We start from the raw sequence: 16672 nt of genomic DNA, 5'->3' as shown, positions 1-16672 counted from the left end.
CAACACTTGAAAAACATGGATTTTGAAAAACGGTTATGGAATATTGTCAAATAGTCTTTCCAACCCTAGTGCAAAGAAGCAACATACGTTTCCCCTGAAAATTTCACAAAATTCCAATATCTCTTGAGAACTACGTAGAAACTCTTTCTCTCACAGTTGAGAGAATGCTTTGTTTTTAACAGTTTTATAGTACAGTAGAGTCTCACTTATCCAAGCCTCACTTATCCAAGCCTCTGGATAATCCAAGCAATTTTTTTAGTCAATGTTTCCAATACATCATGATATTTTGGTGCTAAATTTGTAAATACAGTAATTACAACATAACATCACTGTGTACTGAACTGCTTTTTATGTCAATTTTTTTTGTAAAACATGATGTTTTGGTGCCTAATTTGTAAAATCATAACCTAATTTGATGTTTAATGGGCTTTTCCTTAATCCCTCCTTATTATCCAAGATATTCGCTTATCCAAGCTTCTGTCGGCCCGTTTAGCTTGGATAAGTGAGACTCTACTGTATTTATATGTTTTTATTTGATTTTGTATATGATATATTGTATTTTTATCTGTTTATATATGTGGCATTGAATTTTGCCATACTGGGAGCCGCTTTGAGTCCCCTTCAGGGTGAGAGAAAGTGGGATATAAATATAGTAAATAAATAAATGCTTTATACAATATTTGTTCTTTCATTCTAGATTGAAGGTGGGAAAAAGTTGCATCCCTACTTCCTACTCAAACCCACTTTTCTGATTTCTTCTGGCAGGTATATGGAGCAGTAGTGTACCAGGCTTCACATTGACAGCACCTACTTTTGTTACGATACAACGAGGTCTCTCTGTACATATTCCCTGCCAATTCACTTATAGAAATTCAAATTTACATGAACAAATATCTGCCTACTGGTTTAAGAACAAGGAAGGGGCTGAATTCTGTTTTGAAGGAGCCTCCCGTAAGCATTGTGTTTCAGGTCTTCTTGTAGCCACCAATGATGGCACACAGTCGGCCAACAGAGCCACTGGGAACCGATTCCAACTAATAGGAGACGTGAACCGTGGTGACTGTTCCTTCAGCATTGCCCAGGTCCAAGTGGAAGATAAGGGAATATATTACTTCAGAATTGTGGGAAACAGAGGATTAAAGTTCAGTTATTCCACCATGTTTGATTATATTTCCCCTGAGATTTTTGTAGCAGGCAAGTATTTTCCAAAAATATATATTAACTACTACAGTTGTCTCTCCACATTTGTGGGTTAAGCATTCATAGATTTGATTGCATTTGAAAAAATATGTTCCTTCTAAACATTGCAAGGTCCTTCAATGCAATTCTGTGGTCAACCACTGATCTTGACCATAAATTCATGCAGAAGGACCTAGAGAAGTTTTATCTCAGGCTTTTTTAAAAAAGTAAGGCTATGTTTTTTTGGGTTTTTCCAGTTTTACAAGGGTCTGGCATCCTTAACCCGCACAAAAGATGAGTAATTTCCTTCTTCTATAGCAGGAGTCTCCAAACTAAGGCCTGGGGGCCACATGTGGCCCATCGAAGCCATTAATCCGGCCCCCACAGCATTGAGGAAGGCGCATGCAGCGCAATGGAGGAGGGAAAGGTGCATGCCTTTCCCATCTCCTCCCTTGTCTGGTGCGCGTCTTCCAAAGCTTAGCTTGTTTATAATGGTATTTTAATTATTATTTAATTAATAATTAATTATTAAGGGGTGCTTTGTTATTGCTTTTGGTGCACAAAGGCAGAAGGGGATTAGACTAAATGGCGCAAGGGGTCCCTTCTAACCCTCTTTATTATTATTATTATTATTATTGACACAGAGACACAGTATAGCACAGCAAACAAGATGTATATGCTGGATTTCATATCACAAAATCACAAGTTGAACACTTCCCAAGTGTTTAGGAATGTGTGATGTATTGTTATTGTTGTTGTTGTTATTATTATTATTATTATTATTATTATTATTATTATTATTTTATTGTATGACACAGCAAACAAGATAGATATGCTGGATTTCGTATCACAAAATCACAAGTCGAACACTTCCCAAGTGTCTAGGACTGTGTGATGTATTTTCGGATGATGTGCGCAGATCCCAGAAGGGTGGCCTTTTGCAGTTGGCAGATCGTAATTTTGTCAATGTCTAGTGTTTCCAAATGCCGGCTTTTGGAAATTATTATTATTATTATTATTATTATTATTATTATTATTATTATTAACAACATTGAGACTGGGTGGCCATCTGTCAGGGATGCTTTGCTTGTGCTTTTGGTGCACAAAGGCAGGGGTTGGACTAAATGGCCCAAGGGGTCTCTTCCACCTCTCTTTATTATTTTTATTATGATTATTATTAACATTGAAGCTGTATTTGTTCCCATTTTGTTTTTGTTTTTTACTTCAAAATAAGATATGTGCAGTGTGCATGGGAATGTGTATACCTCACAACCTCTGAGGATGCCTGCCATAGATGTGGGCAAAACGTCAGGAGAGAATACTTCTAGAACATGGCCATACAGCCTGGAAAACATACAACAACCCTATCCATAGTTCCATTGTCATGGACCAACCATTATCTGATCAGGTTTAGACTAACTATGACTCTAAAGCTCTGCAAGGGTGGGGGACTAATAAAAATGGTCCACCCCAGGAGGCTTATGGATCCAAATGGATTTCTGGTGGCTTTTGGGAATTTTTCTGCGACCATGGAAGGTGATTCTGTCAAAGGCTTTCATGGCCGGAATCACAGGGTTGTCATGTGTTTTCTGGGCTGTGTGGCCATGTTCCAGAAGTATTCCCTCCTGGTGTTTCACTCACAACTACACAGGCATCCTTTTCAGCAGCCCATTTATTACCCTCACTTGTTACCGTTTTCTGTTTCAGATCAAAACGAAGACATGAAAATCACAGTAAACTTAACAAAGCTAAGCCAGGCTGGTGAGATTAAAACTGAAATGAACTTGTGTGTCTCTCCAACTCCACTGCTATATTACTTAATTCATTTTAAATCTGGGTACCTGTAGAAATGTGGAAGAGGTTTCACAGAGTGCAGCCAAACAAGCCTATAACTGCTCTTAAGCCTTAAAATATGGAGCAGGAAATCCAAAAATTTTCAAAGCAGGAATATATCTGGGGTGCGCTGTTATCTCATGCACTTCCACATTTGTGTTTTTTCGCCTATTGTGTATATTTATTATTGGTTTCTGTTGTTGTCCTTTGATGTGTCATATTTTATCATTGCTTGTATTTTGATTTTGCTGTAAGCCTCCCCGAGTCCCCTTCGGGGGAGATGGAGGTCATAGAATCATAGAATCATAGAATAGTAGAGTTGGAAGAGACCTCATGGGCCATCCAGTCCAACCCCCTGCTAAGAAGCAGGAAATCGCATTCAAAGCACCCCCAACAGATGGCCATCCAGCCTCTGCTTAAAAGCCTCCAAGGAAGGTGGAATATAAATAAACTTATGATGATAATGATGATGATGATGATGATGATTATTTCTGAAAGCTCCATGTGGGATTGCAACATAATACATATCTGTACAACCTGCTCCAGCAAGCTTTTCAGTTTTCCTGTTCTTGTGGTATACCAAGGAGAAGAGAATTGTCAAACATCTAGAAAGGCAACATTCACAGCTGGTGGATTGTATTTCCCTTAGTGCATCGGTGGATAATGTGAGATCCCAATGTGCCTTTGTAGCTTCAGTCCCTCCAAAACCTAGCCACCCTCCCTCTGGTTGAATTGCCATCAAACATTTTATGCATGAAAATGTGGGCATTTGTGGCCAAGAAAGATCAGAGTGCTGTCAAAGTGACCTGACAAGGAAGAACAACCAACAAGCAATAGTTTGCTTTTGCCTGAGTCTTCTAGGAAGGGCAAGATTCTGCCCCCTCCTGAATTTAATTGATTGCAAACTAGATCTACACTTCAAATTCACTGAAATCAAAGGAGGATGTTCAGTAGTGGAAGACAAGTTGGAACATTGAAAAAAGTGGGACTGCAAAGGATTAAATAGTAGAGGTGTGCAAGATATCTTTTTAGTGTACTGGATTTGGGGAATTCAGGGGATTTGGCTGCCAAATCCATGAAAATGAGCCTGGGGAGGGGGGCAGATGAAGCCTTGGCAAATACAGATCACAGCAGCTGGATCCTTTCAGCTAATAGGGGCTAATGGAGCTGAGCGGCACTCTACTTGAGGCAGAGACAGTGTGTGGGTTGGACAGCCTTGCAAATCAGGCAAGGTGCATATCCTTTCTTTCTCAGCCAATCAGAGGGGCTTCAATTCCCAGAACCCCATTTTTAAAAATGTTATGGTAAAAACTTTTTAAAATTCCAAAAAAAAAAAAATCAATGGATTGGTGAAATGTTCTGAAACTTGGCGGGTTTGCAGTCGTAAATGTGGCCTACAACTGAGTCAAGTTTTCTAAAAATAACAGAGAAATATATGTTAGATGCAATTAAAGCCACAGTCGCCTTAGGCTGGAAGGACCAAAAGAAATGGGACATTAAAACATGGTATAAATATTTAGCAGACTACCTCCTCCAAGACTACATTATCGAAAAGAAAAGTTACTATAGAAACGGCCAAATTAGAAAGACATGGGAGGCAAAATGGAAAGACTTAATTTACAGAATAAAGGGGAAAGACAAATATAAGGAATTAAACAAGTTTATCCTCATGATCGAACAATTATAATAAATATAGAAAAATTGTAAACTTTTCCTGTGGAGGGGAGGGAGGGGAGGGAGGGAGAAAAATAAGGAAGAATGTAAACATGTGTTACCGATGGAAAATGTTCTGAACATTTGTATAATTTTACGTAGCACTATTTACAATTTTTAAAAAAAGAAGTGAAAAAATGACAGAGAAATGCACCTCTAAAGATTCCCCACTGGCACCAATGAACTGAATCTTACTGGAATGAAAACTGCACCCCTCCCAATTTTGGGAACTTCCCAGTAAACAGAATTGGGTGGGTGGGGGGGAGCCAAAAATGGGACCAAAAACAGCACAGGTTTTTGTTGAATCGCATACCTCTATTAAATAGAACTATCCTTGACAAATCGGAACATGCATATGGAATTAAATCTCCTAGAAATCTCGTAATATATCTTTTTAAAAGGTTGTACCCCCTGCTCTACACTAACATTAAAAAACATTTTTTCAGTACAAGTAGACTTGCAATCATTTCCTTTGAACATTTTTGGCATTCTTTTGGCAACCCAATGAGGCATCTAGAGGTAGAAAAATAGCCCTCCACAGTTGCCTAAACCTGTCTTGTTTTCCCCCCCAAATTCCTCTGCAGAAAAGGGAGAAAAGGCTACATCCATTGTGGTGGCTCAAGCAGGATCCTCAATAAGGCTACTATGCCATATGGATGGAAGGCCAAATCTCACCCTGACCTGGATGAAGGGGAACATCAGCAACCCCAACGGGAGAAAAAACCATGTACTCCGACTGACCAAAATCACGCCAGAGGATGCTGGGGAGTATCAGTGCCAGGCAGAGAATCAACAGCAAACTGTCCGGGTGACTGTGCAGTGTTAGTTCCCCTAAGTTCCTTCTGTTAAGAGTGTAACAACTTCCCATAGTGTCAGCAAGTAATCTTACTTAGTTTTTTTTTATTTTTGTAGGATTTAATATTTACACTGCCATGCAAATATGTATGAAAATGTTATAACTTGAAATGTACATGGTTGTAACTACATTGCTACATATTTTTATTCCTTCTCCTAGTTATTCTACAATAGCATCATAGCAGATGCTATATGCCTTCTTAATATTAAATATGTATAAAACAGATTCTAACTTCTAGTCTAGCCTTCTCAGGATCTTTTTCTTGATAAACAAGTTGGTAGTTCTCATGGTGCCAATACTCATCAGGTAAATGTCCCAAAGTATTGCTGCCAGCACTGACATTTCTAGATCTTGGTAAATTCATCTAGACATATCTGTCCCTTGTTTTCCAGATGCCCCAGAGCTCAGCATAAGCCCTCAAAGAAATACCACATGTTGGCACCAGGACAATAGTGTCCTCTGCCATTGTTCCTTCAAGGCTCAACCTCCAGCTCAGATTCAGTGGCAAGCAGATGGAGAAACTATAACCGAGGAGAGCAGCAGAAAGAACCTGAAGGTCACTTCCTTGATCCAGGAGAATGAGGTCACCAGCAGCTTCAACTGGACAGACAGCATAGAGATAGACCACAGGATCCTATGTGTTGCAAGCAACTCTTTTGGAGTCTACACAGTGCAGTTCCTCCTCAGCACCTTTAAAGACGGTAACACCAAAGATTGTTCCCCAGGTGAGAAATAGTTTGTGGATGTCTATGCACACTTCTTTCTGCCAACCTAGCAGTTCGAAAACATGCCAATGTGAGTAGATCAATAGGTACTGCTCTGGCGGGAAGGTAACAGCGCTCCATGCAGTCATGCCGGCCACATGACCTTGGAGGTGTCTATGGACAACGCCGGCTCTTTGGCTTAGAAATGGAGATGAGCACCAACCCCCAGAGCCAGACATGACTGGACTTAATGTCAGGGGAAACCTTTACCTTATGCACACTTCTATGATGGGAGAGTTTCAGAGAGGTAGATCAATCAAAAAGTCATCTACAAGAATGGTCTTGCTCAGATGAAAGAAGTTGAATGGTGGACTTTGACTCCCATGTCAGTGAGCAGTGAATCTGGTACAGGTTTTAATCCAGATTTTAAAGGAGCTTCCTTTGTGTTGAACCCTGTTGCAAATAGGTTTAGTACCTTGGAGAGCTCCTTTAAAAGTATCCCAAACTTGGAATTGATTAAAAGCTTCACTGAGAAAGCCACCCACCACTATTGATATGAGTTCTGTAGCAATACCCTGACTGTGGAACTCAAGCACAAGAAAGGTCAGACTAGCTCTATTCCTTTTGGACACCTTGCAAACAGCTATGGCCATATCAACAAACAAAGTGCTAGTAAAGCACATGGTTGCAAAGAGAGATTGAAAGAGAGGGAGAGAATGAGAGAATTAAATATCATAAATACAAAAGTCATAAATATAAACAGTCACATAAGCAATAGATTAATTCAAAAGCACTGGATGGACATTAAACTGCATGAGCAATACTGAAATAGGTTCAATGTATGTTGAAGAACATGCCAAAAATGCTAAATCGCCAGTATTATGCAGGATGCAACCAGATGTAGATGAGATAAGGCTGATGGTTGAGTAAAAAAACTTTCTTCTTCAGTGCCATCAAAAGACTTGTAATCTTCAAACTGAGTAACTGGTACCAATTGTACTAATGCAAATAATAAGCAGTACTCTGCTCAAAGTTGGCACTACCAGATTAAATAAAATGAAGATGTAGGTGAAGTATATTATTATTAATGCATTATTCTGTATGATTTGTAGTAATATAAATCAGGTTGTTTCCTGATTGTTTTTATTGTATGTGTTGCGTAATCTATTGGAAGAAATAACTGGTTTGTTTTCATACATTTTTATCTATTTATATATAATGTTTCCCATGGTTTATCTGGTGTTCATGTCCTCTGAGGCGCTGGCATTTCATCATCCTCATCACAATTCTTATCTTCTCATTCAGTTTGTCAGAAGGCCTTTTGACTATTTCGGCTGGCAAAGATTAGTCTACCATGTCGGTTGGGCAGAGATCAACCACCTCATCACATTGAGAGGGGAAAGCATGGGTGACCATCCCATTAAGAGTAGAAAATCCTCTTATATTGTCAGCACTCCATTTTCGAGTTCTGCCTCCCCATCACACTCACATGTAGGAACTTAAGGGCTGGCAATACACTCATATTTTATATTAATCACAAGGTCAGTATTACTTTTTTTAAAATCAGGAGAAACAACAATATCTGAAAATCAAGAGATCCCTTACCCTATCCGAAGTCCCTTACATTAAAGGAGACTGACACCATAATAATAACTTTTTATAACCCTAATAATAATAACTTTATTTATAACCCATGCTATCTTCCTGAGGGACTCAGGGCGGTTTCCAACACTCAGGGCAGTTTCCATTTGCTCTGCCCCGAACCACATGGGATACAAGAGACAGTGCTCCAGGTTAAAACCACTTCTTTCCATGGGATTCTATTGTTTCACATCAAACCCCAAAGGATACAAGAGACTGCTAATAGTTGGGCAATGAAACAGGATGGGAAACTTTTGGTTCTTCCCATACAACCTGTTTTTCAGTTGTAAAGTGGTGTAATCCTGGCCTATGCTCCCTGCTATCCATTCACACTTCGCCCCTGGCTTTAAGTTATTTTTACTATTTGGCCCTTACCCTAGCTCTTACAGCTATCTTGTTCTATTCGGAAATTAAGCCCATTGGTTGTTAAATCACCCAATAGAGTAAGTAATCTGAAACTGTTCTTATACCTAAAGAACACATTGTTTTAAATTTTTATTATGCTTAAGCTGTTGTTTTATCATTAGACAGTTGTATGCTGTATGTTGGTATTGAATGTTTACCATGAGCAAACCGCACTGAGTCCCCATGGAGATAGAGCGGTATATAAATAAAGTTTTGTTGTTTGTTGTTGTTGTTGTTGTTGTTGTTGTTGTTGTTGTTGTTGTTCTAAATATTCGAATAGAGTGCAATAACAGGTGGAAGCTCTAAAAATTATTCCTGGCCCATGTTCAGAGTTCCCTCCTTTCAGGACATTTCTGCCTCTTTTCCAGTCTGGAACATGTGATGAGCTCTGTAGTGAACCTTACCTATTAGGCCTGGGATGAAGCCTTGGTAACAGTGAGTGAGGCAGCCTCCATTTTGTTGAGGAATGCCAGGCAGCCATCTTGAGTGTGGTTAGAAAGGGGGAGGAGCTTAGAGAGAGATTCTTAGGACTGGCCAACCAGAGCAGATGGGAGGAGCCAAGTCTTAGAGTGCAGGAAAAAAAGAGCTCCAGGGAGTTCTGTTTGAGGGTTTGAACAGAGCAGTTTGGTTTTGGAGTTGGGAGAGTGTGTGTTTGGAGTTAGAGAGAGAACTGAAAGCTGTGGAAACTGACAGGATAAGTCAGGCAGTTTGGATCTCTTGGGGGGAAAGATAACTCAAGGGATTGTCTCTCACTACTGGGTTGGTTAATAGAAGGACTCTAGGTTAGAGTTAATTAACAACCCAGGGGAACTCGTGTCTATTCTCAGCAAATAGAGTGAGGGTTTTTGTGACCAGTAGATAGATTGGTTGGTTGGAACTGTTTGAAACTAAGTGAAGTAAATCTGAAACATACAACTAAGTTAAGCTGAAGAACGTCTGTAACCGATTATGCTTATGAACCTCCCTGAAGTAATCAATTATTATTATTATTATTATTATTATTATTATTATTATTATTTACCTGTTTTTAAGAAAATAAATTGTTATTCTATTTTCAACTTTCAAGAGCCTCCACAGTGTATATTTTCCATCGAGAAGACTTAATAAAAGTTCCAGCAATACAACAATAAAATATCACAGAAAAGCCTCATAGTGAACATCCATTTGGGAGCCAGGGGTAGAAACAGTGTGGGCAGGGACTGGGAGAAGTTTGCCTCAGACACATTTAACAACAAAAATCCTAAAGATATTTTAGGTTGGTGGCAGCTACCAGTTTTAAAAGCAAATCTGTTATAATTAGCCTCTCCCCGCTTTGCTCATTTCCTTTATATTGGTGGCAGCAGTGGGATATTATTATATAAAATATTTTCCCCCTGCCTCAATACTCTGTTATATTGGTGGCAGCGGTGGGATATTATTATATAAAAGATTTCCCCCTTGCCATCGTTCCTTTATAAGCTCCATGCCTCTCCATGCTAGAAAAGAGGTTTAAGTGTCCTACGAGGGGGACATTTCTCAATGTGATGAGGTTGATTGCCAGAGTTCCCTCCTTTCAGGACATTTCTGCCTCTTTTCAACCATGGATGACAGCCAGAAGTGACTTATGTGATGAGCTTAGGGCTTGAAAAGAGGCTGAAGTGCCCATCAACTGGGAAATTTCTCAATGTGATGAGGTGGCTAGTCTACCATGTTTTAAAAGACCAGGAACAAAGGAATAACTTAGAGCATATGCATTTCTTTTCATTCTTTTTAAAGAAAGACTAAACAAAGAGATTAATTTCTTCTATATAGTAAAAGACACGAACTGTTAAATCTTCCAGCCTTATTTTTTTCCTCCTCACTACAGGAGTCCCTGGTGAGATGTTTACTGTAGATGAGATGCTTGCTAATGAATTTGGTAATTTCAGCGCAACCATTTTCCTCCTGTTGGGCCTCATCAAGTAAGTGACTCTCCCCTTGACTTGGATACCTGCCTTATGAGCTAACTTTGTTTAGCAAACAGGAGAAGCAGAGGGAGGGTGATCTTGGTGACTAGAATATAGCACCACTCCCATTCTATGGACAAAAGCCAGCTAGTTGAATTGGCAGTTGAGTTTTCCTTCTTCATTGCTGATATAATGGTGGCCTTCAAAACACTTAAGGCAGCAGGATAAACAACATTTTTTCAAAAAAAAGAAAACACAAAAAACTACAAGAGCTATCACCTTGAATTTTATATACAATGAGACAAGATAACAGGATCATTCCCACCAACTTTCAGAAATATTCAAATCTACTGATTTTAGGGATTTTAAAAAACGTTTTGACAAAACCTTTTTTTGAAAAAGCCACAATAGCTATCTCTTTGAATGTTACTCATATTATTATGTAATATTATATGATACATACATGATAGAATCATAGAGCTGGAAGGGACCCCAAAAGCCATCCAGTCTAACCCCCTTCTTTTTGCCATCCAGCACCCCTGACAGATGGCCATCCTGCGTCTGAATAATAATAATAATAATAATAATAATAATAATAATAATAATAATAATAATAATATGTTCCTAGTTTGAAAGTGTTATTTCCTGTTTAATTGTGTGGTCCTTACTTTGCAAGTAGTTGTTGTACTCCAGAAACTTCTGTGCCAAAACCTATGTTAAATTGGTGGAGACTCTACAAGATACTAGAGCAAAATGTGCTATAACACAATGTCCCTCCTGCAAGAACAAAGTTTTTGCAGTTTAATAAACTTTCCCCATGTTTTTATAATAGAACCAATTAGGAAACAACATTTATAACCCAGGAACAAAAATCATCATGTAGAAAGTTAACCAGTTTATTGAAACTCTGCCTAACTACGGAGGGGCAATCTCTCTCTCTATTCTGGTTGGGGTTTTCTGATACTGAGCACTGCATTCTGGGAAATGTAGTTTAGGACAGAGCCTTCTGAATTCTCTGTCATAGAGCACCTCGCTTTCCCAAACTACATTTCCCAAAATTCTGTGCTTCTTCTCGGGAAACTCTGCTTTCTCTCTCCTTTCCCTCTTCTAATGGCGAGAAGCCATTAATTTACAGAGGAAAGACAGCCTTTTTGGCTTGGCTTTGCTTCCTTGCACTGAATATGAATCTGACTTTGGGAGCCTTTAGAGATTTACAAAACTAAAATGAAAAAGTATGGGGTATGTTTCAATTATTAAGTTTTGGTATGGGGATGATTTCCATGCTTCATAAATAGCATCATAAGTACGGATCATACAAAACTGATCCGACCTCCAATGCTTCACAATTTTTTTTGCACAAGCCTAGTGCACAAAACTTTGTTCTGTCCCAAAAAAGCCTGGGGGCCCAAAATGTAACAAAAATTGCCTCTCAAGAAGGAATTGGAGCCATTTGACCCTTTGAGGGTTTCAAGTGTTGTATGCAGCCCATAGGCCTCCCTTTGATCACCTTTGCAATAGTCCAACAAGGGTAAATGGTCCATTCATTCCACTATTTGAGTAATGGCTGTGTTCTCTCATTTTTTTTCTTTCAGGGCTTTATTTTTCTCTCTCTTCTTTTTGTGCACTTTTTGGAAGGCTCTATTGTCTCAAAAGGGTAATGAGTGATGTTGCTTTAGATAACTCCAGTTCTTCAGCATAAGAAAAAAAAAACAAGTTTGAAACTAGTCAATTCCTGGACCAAACCTATGCATACAATTGTCTACCTTGATTCTGGATTAGAGTTGCTATTGTTCGTGAAATTTCTTCTTAATGAAAGCCTTGAGTAATTTTAGCAATCTTCTTCCCACTGGAAGAATGCCTTTGAAAACTTTAATTTTAAAAGCTTATTTGCAATTCATGACTTATTCTGGCACAGAAAATAAACTTTTCCTTTCTCTGCTACACAACATCCAATAAAAGTAACGACTGCTCAATGTGGACATCTTGTCTGACTGGTGACTTTGCTGCTTGGAGATTTATTGTTTCTCTGTATTATAATATTGTTGCATTTCTTGTTGCAGTGATCTCTTTTTATTACATTCTCTTCTTTCTTTTAAGTGCGTTAAAACACTGAGCTGGAGACCAAAAGTTCCCAGGTTCAAACCCCGGGAGCAGCATGAACGACCACTGTTAGCTCCAGCTCCTGCCAACCTAGCAGTTCGAAAACATGCCAATGTGAGTAGATCAATAGGTACCGCTCCGGCAGGAAGGTAACGGCGCTCCATGCAGTCATGCCGGCCACATGACCTTGGAGGTGTCTATGGACAACGCCGGCTCTTCGGCTTAGAAATAGAGATGAGCACCAACCCCCAGAGTCAGACATGACTGGACTTAACGTCAGGGGAAACCTTTACCTTTACCTTTGTTTTAATGCACATGAAAAGACCCCTTAGAAGTAACTTTTGAACATAGCTACAAATCATTACTCATTGAACCAATAAATAAATGTTATTTTTAAATAGTGGACTTTTTTTTTTGAAATCTTATGTTCTTATCCTTCATTACCCACAAAGTAATTTGTTAGAGGTGATATTACTACTTGTTACTTGCAATTTCTGATATCCTGCAGGTACCATAATTGTGGTGGATTCTGACATATTAAATTTATTTATTTATTAGCCCTAGTTAATGGAGGAACATTGCAGCTGAACTATCATCTATCATAATGATTCTCAACCTGAGGTTCCCAGATGTTTTTGGCCTTTAACTCTCAGCAATCCTAACAGCTGGTAAACTGGCTGGGATTTCTGGGAGTTGTAGGTCAAAAACATCTGGGGATCTGAGGTTGAAAACCACTGATCTATCACATGCCATTTCATGCATCCCACTGCTGGATCCCCAGCAACTCCCAATCCCACAATATTCCCATCACTTAGCTTGATGTGACGGGTCCCTTCCACTTCTGTGCTGGAATGCTGGTGGTAAAATAACATCAGGGTGGGATTCTCCTCTCTCCATTTCCCCCCTCTCTCATGGTATTCACAAGCTGGTTGTTTTCCTTTTATTTTATAGTTTCCTGTTTTGTTTTTAAATGCCAGGATTGCACAATTTTGCCAAAAAATTAAAAATAATAAATAAGGAACCACAGTAGTGCAGGAAGGCTATGCAGAAGTCTAATCATGGAATAATGAAATAGCAAATCTGCACAATTGCACTAATGAAGACGTGTACAATATTGAAGGTGTTCAACCTTGTATGTTTAATAATAATTTGCTTCAAGTTCAAAAGACAAAGAGTGAATACCATAAAAACACAATCCAGAGCAGAAGAGAAAACTGGCGAAAGAAGGCTCTCCATGGGCAGTTCCTAGGAAAAATGGAGAGCCAAATTGACAAAGAAAAAACATGGCTGTGGCTCACAAATGGAACTTTGAAAAAGGAGACAGAGGGCCTGATTCTGACAGCCCAAGAATAAGCCATTAGAACAAATGCTGTCAAAGCCAAAATTGAAAAGTCGACAACAGAGCCCACATGTAGACTCTGCAAGGAAGCAGATGAAACAATAGATCACATCCTCAGCTGCTGCAGAAAGATCGCACAGACAGACTACAAGCAGAGGCATAACACTATTGCTCAGATGATTCATTGGAACTTGTGCCACATAGACCGTCTGCCTGCGACAAAGAATTGGTGGGCTCACAAGCCGGAAAAAGTTACAGAGAATGAACATGTCAAGCTACTCTGGGAATTCCGAATTCAGACAGGGTTTTGGAGCACAATACTCCTGACCTCACAATCATGTTAAAAGACAAAGTATTAGGCTTGAGCGATCCATGAAAAAATTGATTCTAAACTCGTTTCAAAAGTAGGGGGCGCCAGCGTTTCGTTTCTGATGTCATTTCCGAATTTTGCCCCCCCAAAAATTCGAAATTAACGAAAATTCGTTATTTTCGAAATTAATTCGTTAATGGCGGACGCGCATGCGCAGTGGCCAAAAAAAACAGCACGAGGGGAGATTTTACAGGACTCTCCCGCCCTCATTTTTTGAGTGATCTTCTTCAAACTTGGTACAGTGGTAGAACACATTTAACACTGATAGCTCACCAAAATTTGGAACGTTTCCCTTATCCTCTGGTTTTTGGCGAATTTTCATAGCTTTTATAATAAACCATTTTTTAATAATTGCAGAAATCTGTTCCTGGTTTGAAAGTCTTATTTCCTGTTAAATTGGGTTGTCTTTACTGTGAAAGTCATTGTTCTACTTCAGAAACTTTGTTTTTGTGGCTGAAACTTTGTTAAATTGGTGTGTGTGTGATATATACTGTGTATATATATATATATATATATATATATATATAGAGAGAGAGAGAGAGAGAGAGAGAGAGAGAGAGAGAGAGAGAGAGAGAGAGTCCCTGCATATGTGTGTGTGTGTGTGTGTATATATAGGTAAAGATAAAGGTATCCCTTGACGTTAAGTTCAGTCATGTCTGACTCTGGGGGTTGGTGCTCATCTCCATTTCTAAGCCCAAGAGCCAGTGTTGTCCATAGACACCTCCAAGGTCATGTGGCCGGCATGACTACATGGAGTGCCATTACCTTCCCGCCAGAGCGGGATCTATTGATCTACTCACATAGGCATGTTTTCAAGCTGCTAGGTTGGCAGAAGCTGGGGCTAACAGCGGGCACTCACTCTGCTCCCGGGATTTGAACCTGGGACCTTTCGGTCTGCAAGTTCAGCAGCTCAGTGCTTTAACACACTTCGCCATCAGGGCTCATGTATATATAATATACATACACATACACACAATGTGGAGAATATATGGAAAGGTAGATAGATAAGTTGGGAGCCACAGCGAAGGCACCTTCCTGGGAGCAAGGTCTAATAATAATAATAATAATAATAATAATAATAATAATAATAAATCCCTTACAATATCCAAGATGGCTCACTGCTACAGAATCTTGGGAGGTTTAGTTTGGTATGGTACCATTATTGGCAGAGAAAGCTAAGCTGTAGGAGTTGAAATCCAATCATTTATCCTCCCTATAGAATCAATTTTATATGCATTTTTAGCTACAGAAAAGCTAAAATCAGGACAGTAAAAGAACAACACCCAGAAAATGGGAATTCCAGACAGGAAACAATCAGGGCCAGCTAATACCTCCCAACAAAGGATTCCCCCAGGTAGGAAGCAGCCAGGCTTTGAAGCTGCAAGGCTATTCAATGCTAATCAAGGTGACCAATTGCAACATTCACACTTGCCTCCCACAGACAAGAGTTCTTTCTCCCACCCTGGACCTTCCACAGATATATAAACCCCACTTGCCTAGCTTCGCACAGACGTCAAAACCTCTGAGTATGTCTGCCACAGATGTGGGTGAAACGTCAGGAGAGAATGCTTCTGGCACATGGCCATAGAGCCCGGAATACATACCACAACAGTGTGATCCCGGCCATGAAAGCTTTCGACAACACAACCACAGTATACTATCCATTCAAGTTCATGTAGCGTGGTATGGAGACCTGTATTGGGGGGAGGGAGGGTGCGAATCTGGGCCCCTGGGAGTCGTAGTCCTCCCTCCCTCCCTCCCCGGGAGCAGCCGAGGACGGGCCTGGCCCACACCCCCTCGCATCCCGGGCCTCTTCCTCCTCACCGCCGGGCCCCTCTCTGTCTCTCTCGGTCTCTCCATTCCCGGCTCCATCCGCCGCCTTCCCGCCTCACAGAGAGACACCAGGCCTGAGCTGAGGCGAGGCGGCGGCGGCGGCCATTTCCCCCCTCCGTCTTCCTCCTCCTCCTCGGCCTCCTTCCCCCTCGCCCCCTCCCATTGGCTGAGCCCGTGACGCCCCTTTTGCTGAGGGGCAAAAGGAAAGGGCCTGAATGGTGGGAGTTTGGGTGATTTGCAAAAGCTTTTTTTCCTAACGAAAAAAACGACGACATAACAAAAACGGCCTCTCGCGGTTCGAAACCGCGATATCCAGACGTGTGGACAATCAAGTCCGTATATTGCTTCAAAAGAAACGAAAGTAACGACTTAATAACGGGTAACGGGGAAATCGAATTATTTGAGCAAGCCTACAAAGTATGGATTGTCGATGTCGCAATCCCAGGTGACATCAGGATTGAGGAGAAACAACTGGAAACGCTGACATGATATGAGGATTTAAAGATTGAACTGCAAAGACTCTGGCACAAGCCAGTCAAGGTGGTCCCAGTGGTGATCGGCACAATGGGTGCAGTGCCTAAAGGCCTTGGCCTGCACTTAAACACAGTTGGCGCTGACAAAATCACCACCTGCCAGCTGCAGAAGGCCACCTTACTGGGATCTGCACGCATTATTCTCCGATACATCACACAGTCCTAGACACTTGGGAAGTGTCTGACGTGTGATCCAATTCAACAGCCAGCAGATTGTCTGCTGTGGACTCATCTTGTTGTG

The 16672-nt window shown here is 40.3% G+C and overlaps 1 protein-coding gene across 1 annotated transcript; it reads left to right on the top strand.

Annotated features, from left to right (window-relative positions):
- The first annotated feature begins 2453 nt into the window (after positions 1-2453).
- LOC103279950 (uncharacterized) lies at positions 2454-12235 on the top strand. Its single transcript, XM_062962731.1, has 5 exons — positions 2454-2940; positions 5310-5546; positions 5974-6306; positions 10178-10271; positions 11849-12235. Exons 1-5 carry the CDS (start codon positions 2511-2513, stop codon positions 11919-11921), a joined length of 1167 nt encoding a protein of 388 aa, XP_062818801.1. The 5' UTR covers positions 2454-2510; the 3' UTR covers positions 11922-12235.
- Positions 12236-16672: the final 4437 nt, after the last annotated feature.

The sequence above is a fragment of the Anolis carolinensis genome, unplaced genomic scaffold (genome assembly GCF_035594765.1).
Source record: "Anolis carolinensis isolate JA03-04 unplaced genomic scaffold, rAnoCar3.1.pri scaffold_10, whole genome shotgun sequence".
In the NCBI taxonomy this organism is placed as follows: Eukaryota; Metazoa; Chordata; class Lepidosauria; order Squamata; family Dactyloidae; genus Anolis; species Anolis carolinensis.
Note: the sequence above shows the minus strand (reverse complement) of the source record. Positions and strands in the feature narration are given on the sequence as shown.

Bases quoted from the DNA above. Each gene is read 5' to 3' on its own strand.
- LOC103279950 (XM_062962731.1), top strand. From the start codon at position 2,511: ATGGCCATACAGCCTGGAAAACATACAACAACCCTATCCATAGTTCCA. The intron at 2,941-5,309 runs GTGAGATTAAAA...ATTCCTCTGCAG, and splicing joins AACAAAGCTAAGCCAGGCTG to AAAAGGGAGAAAAGGCTACA. The intron at 10,272-11,848 runs GTAAGTGACTCT...TTTTTCTTTCAG, and splicing joins CTCCTGTTGGGCCTCATCAA to GGCTTTATTTTTCTCTCTCT.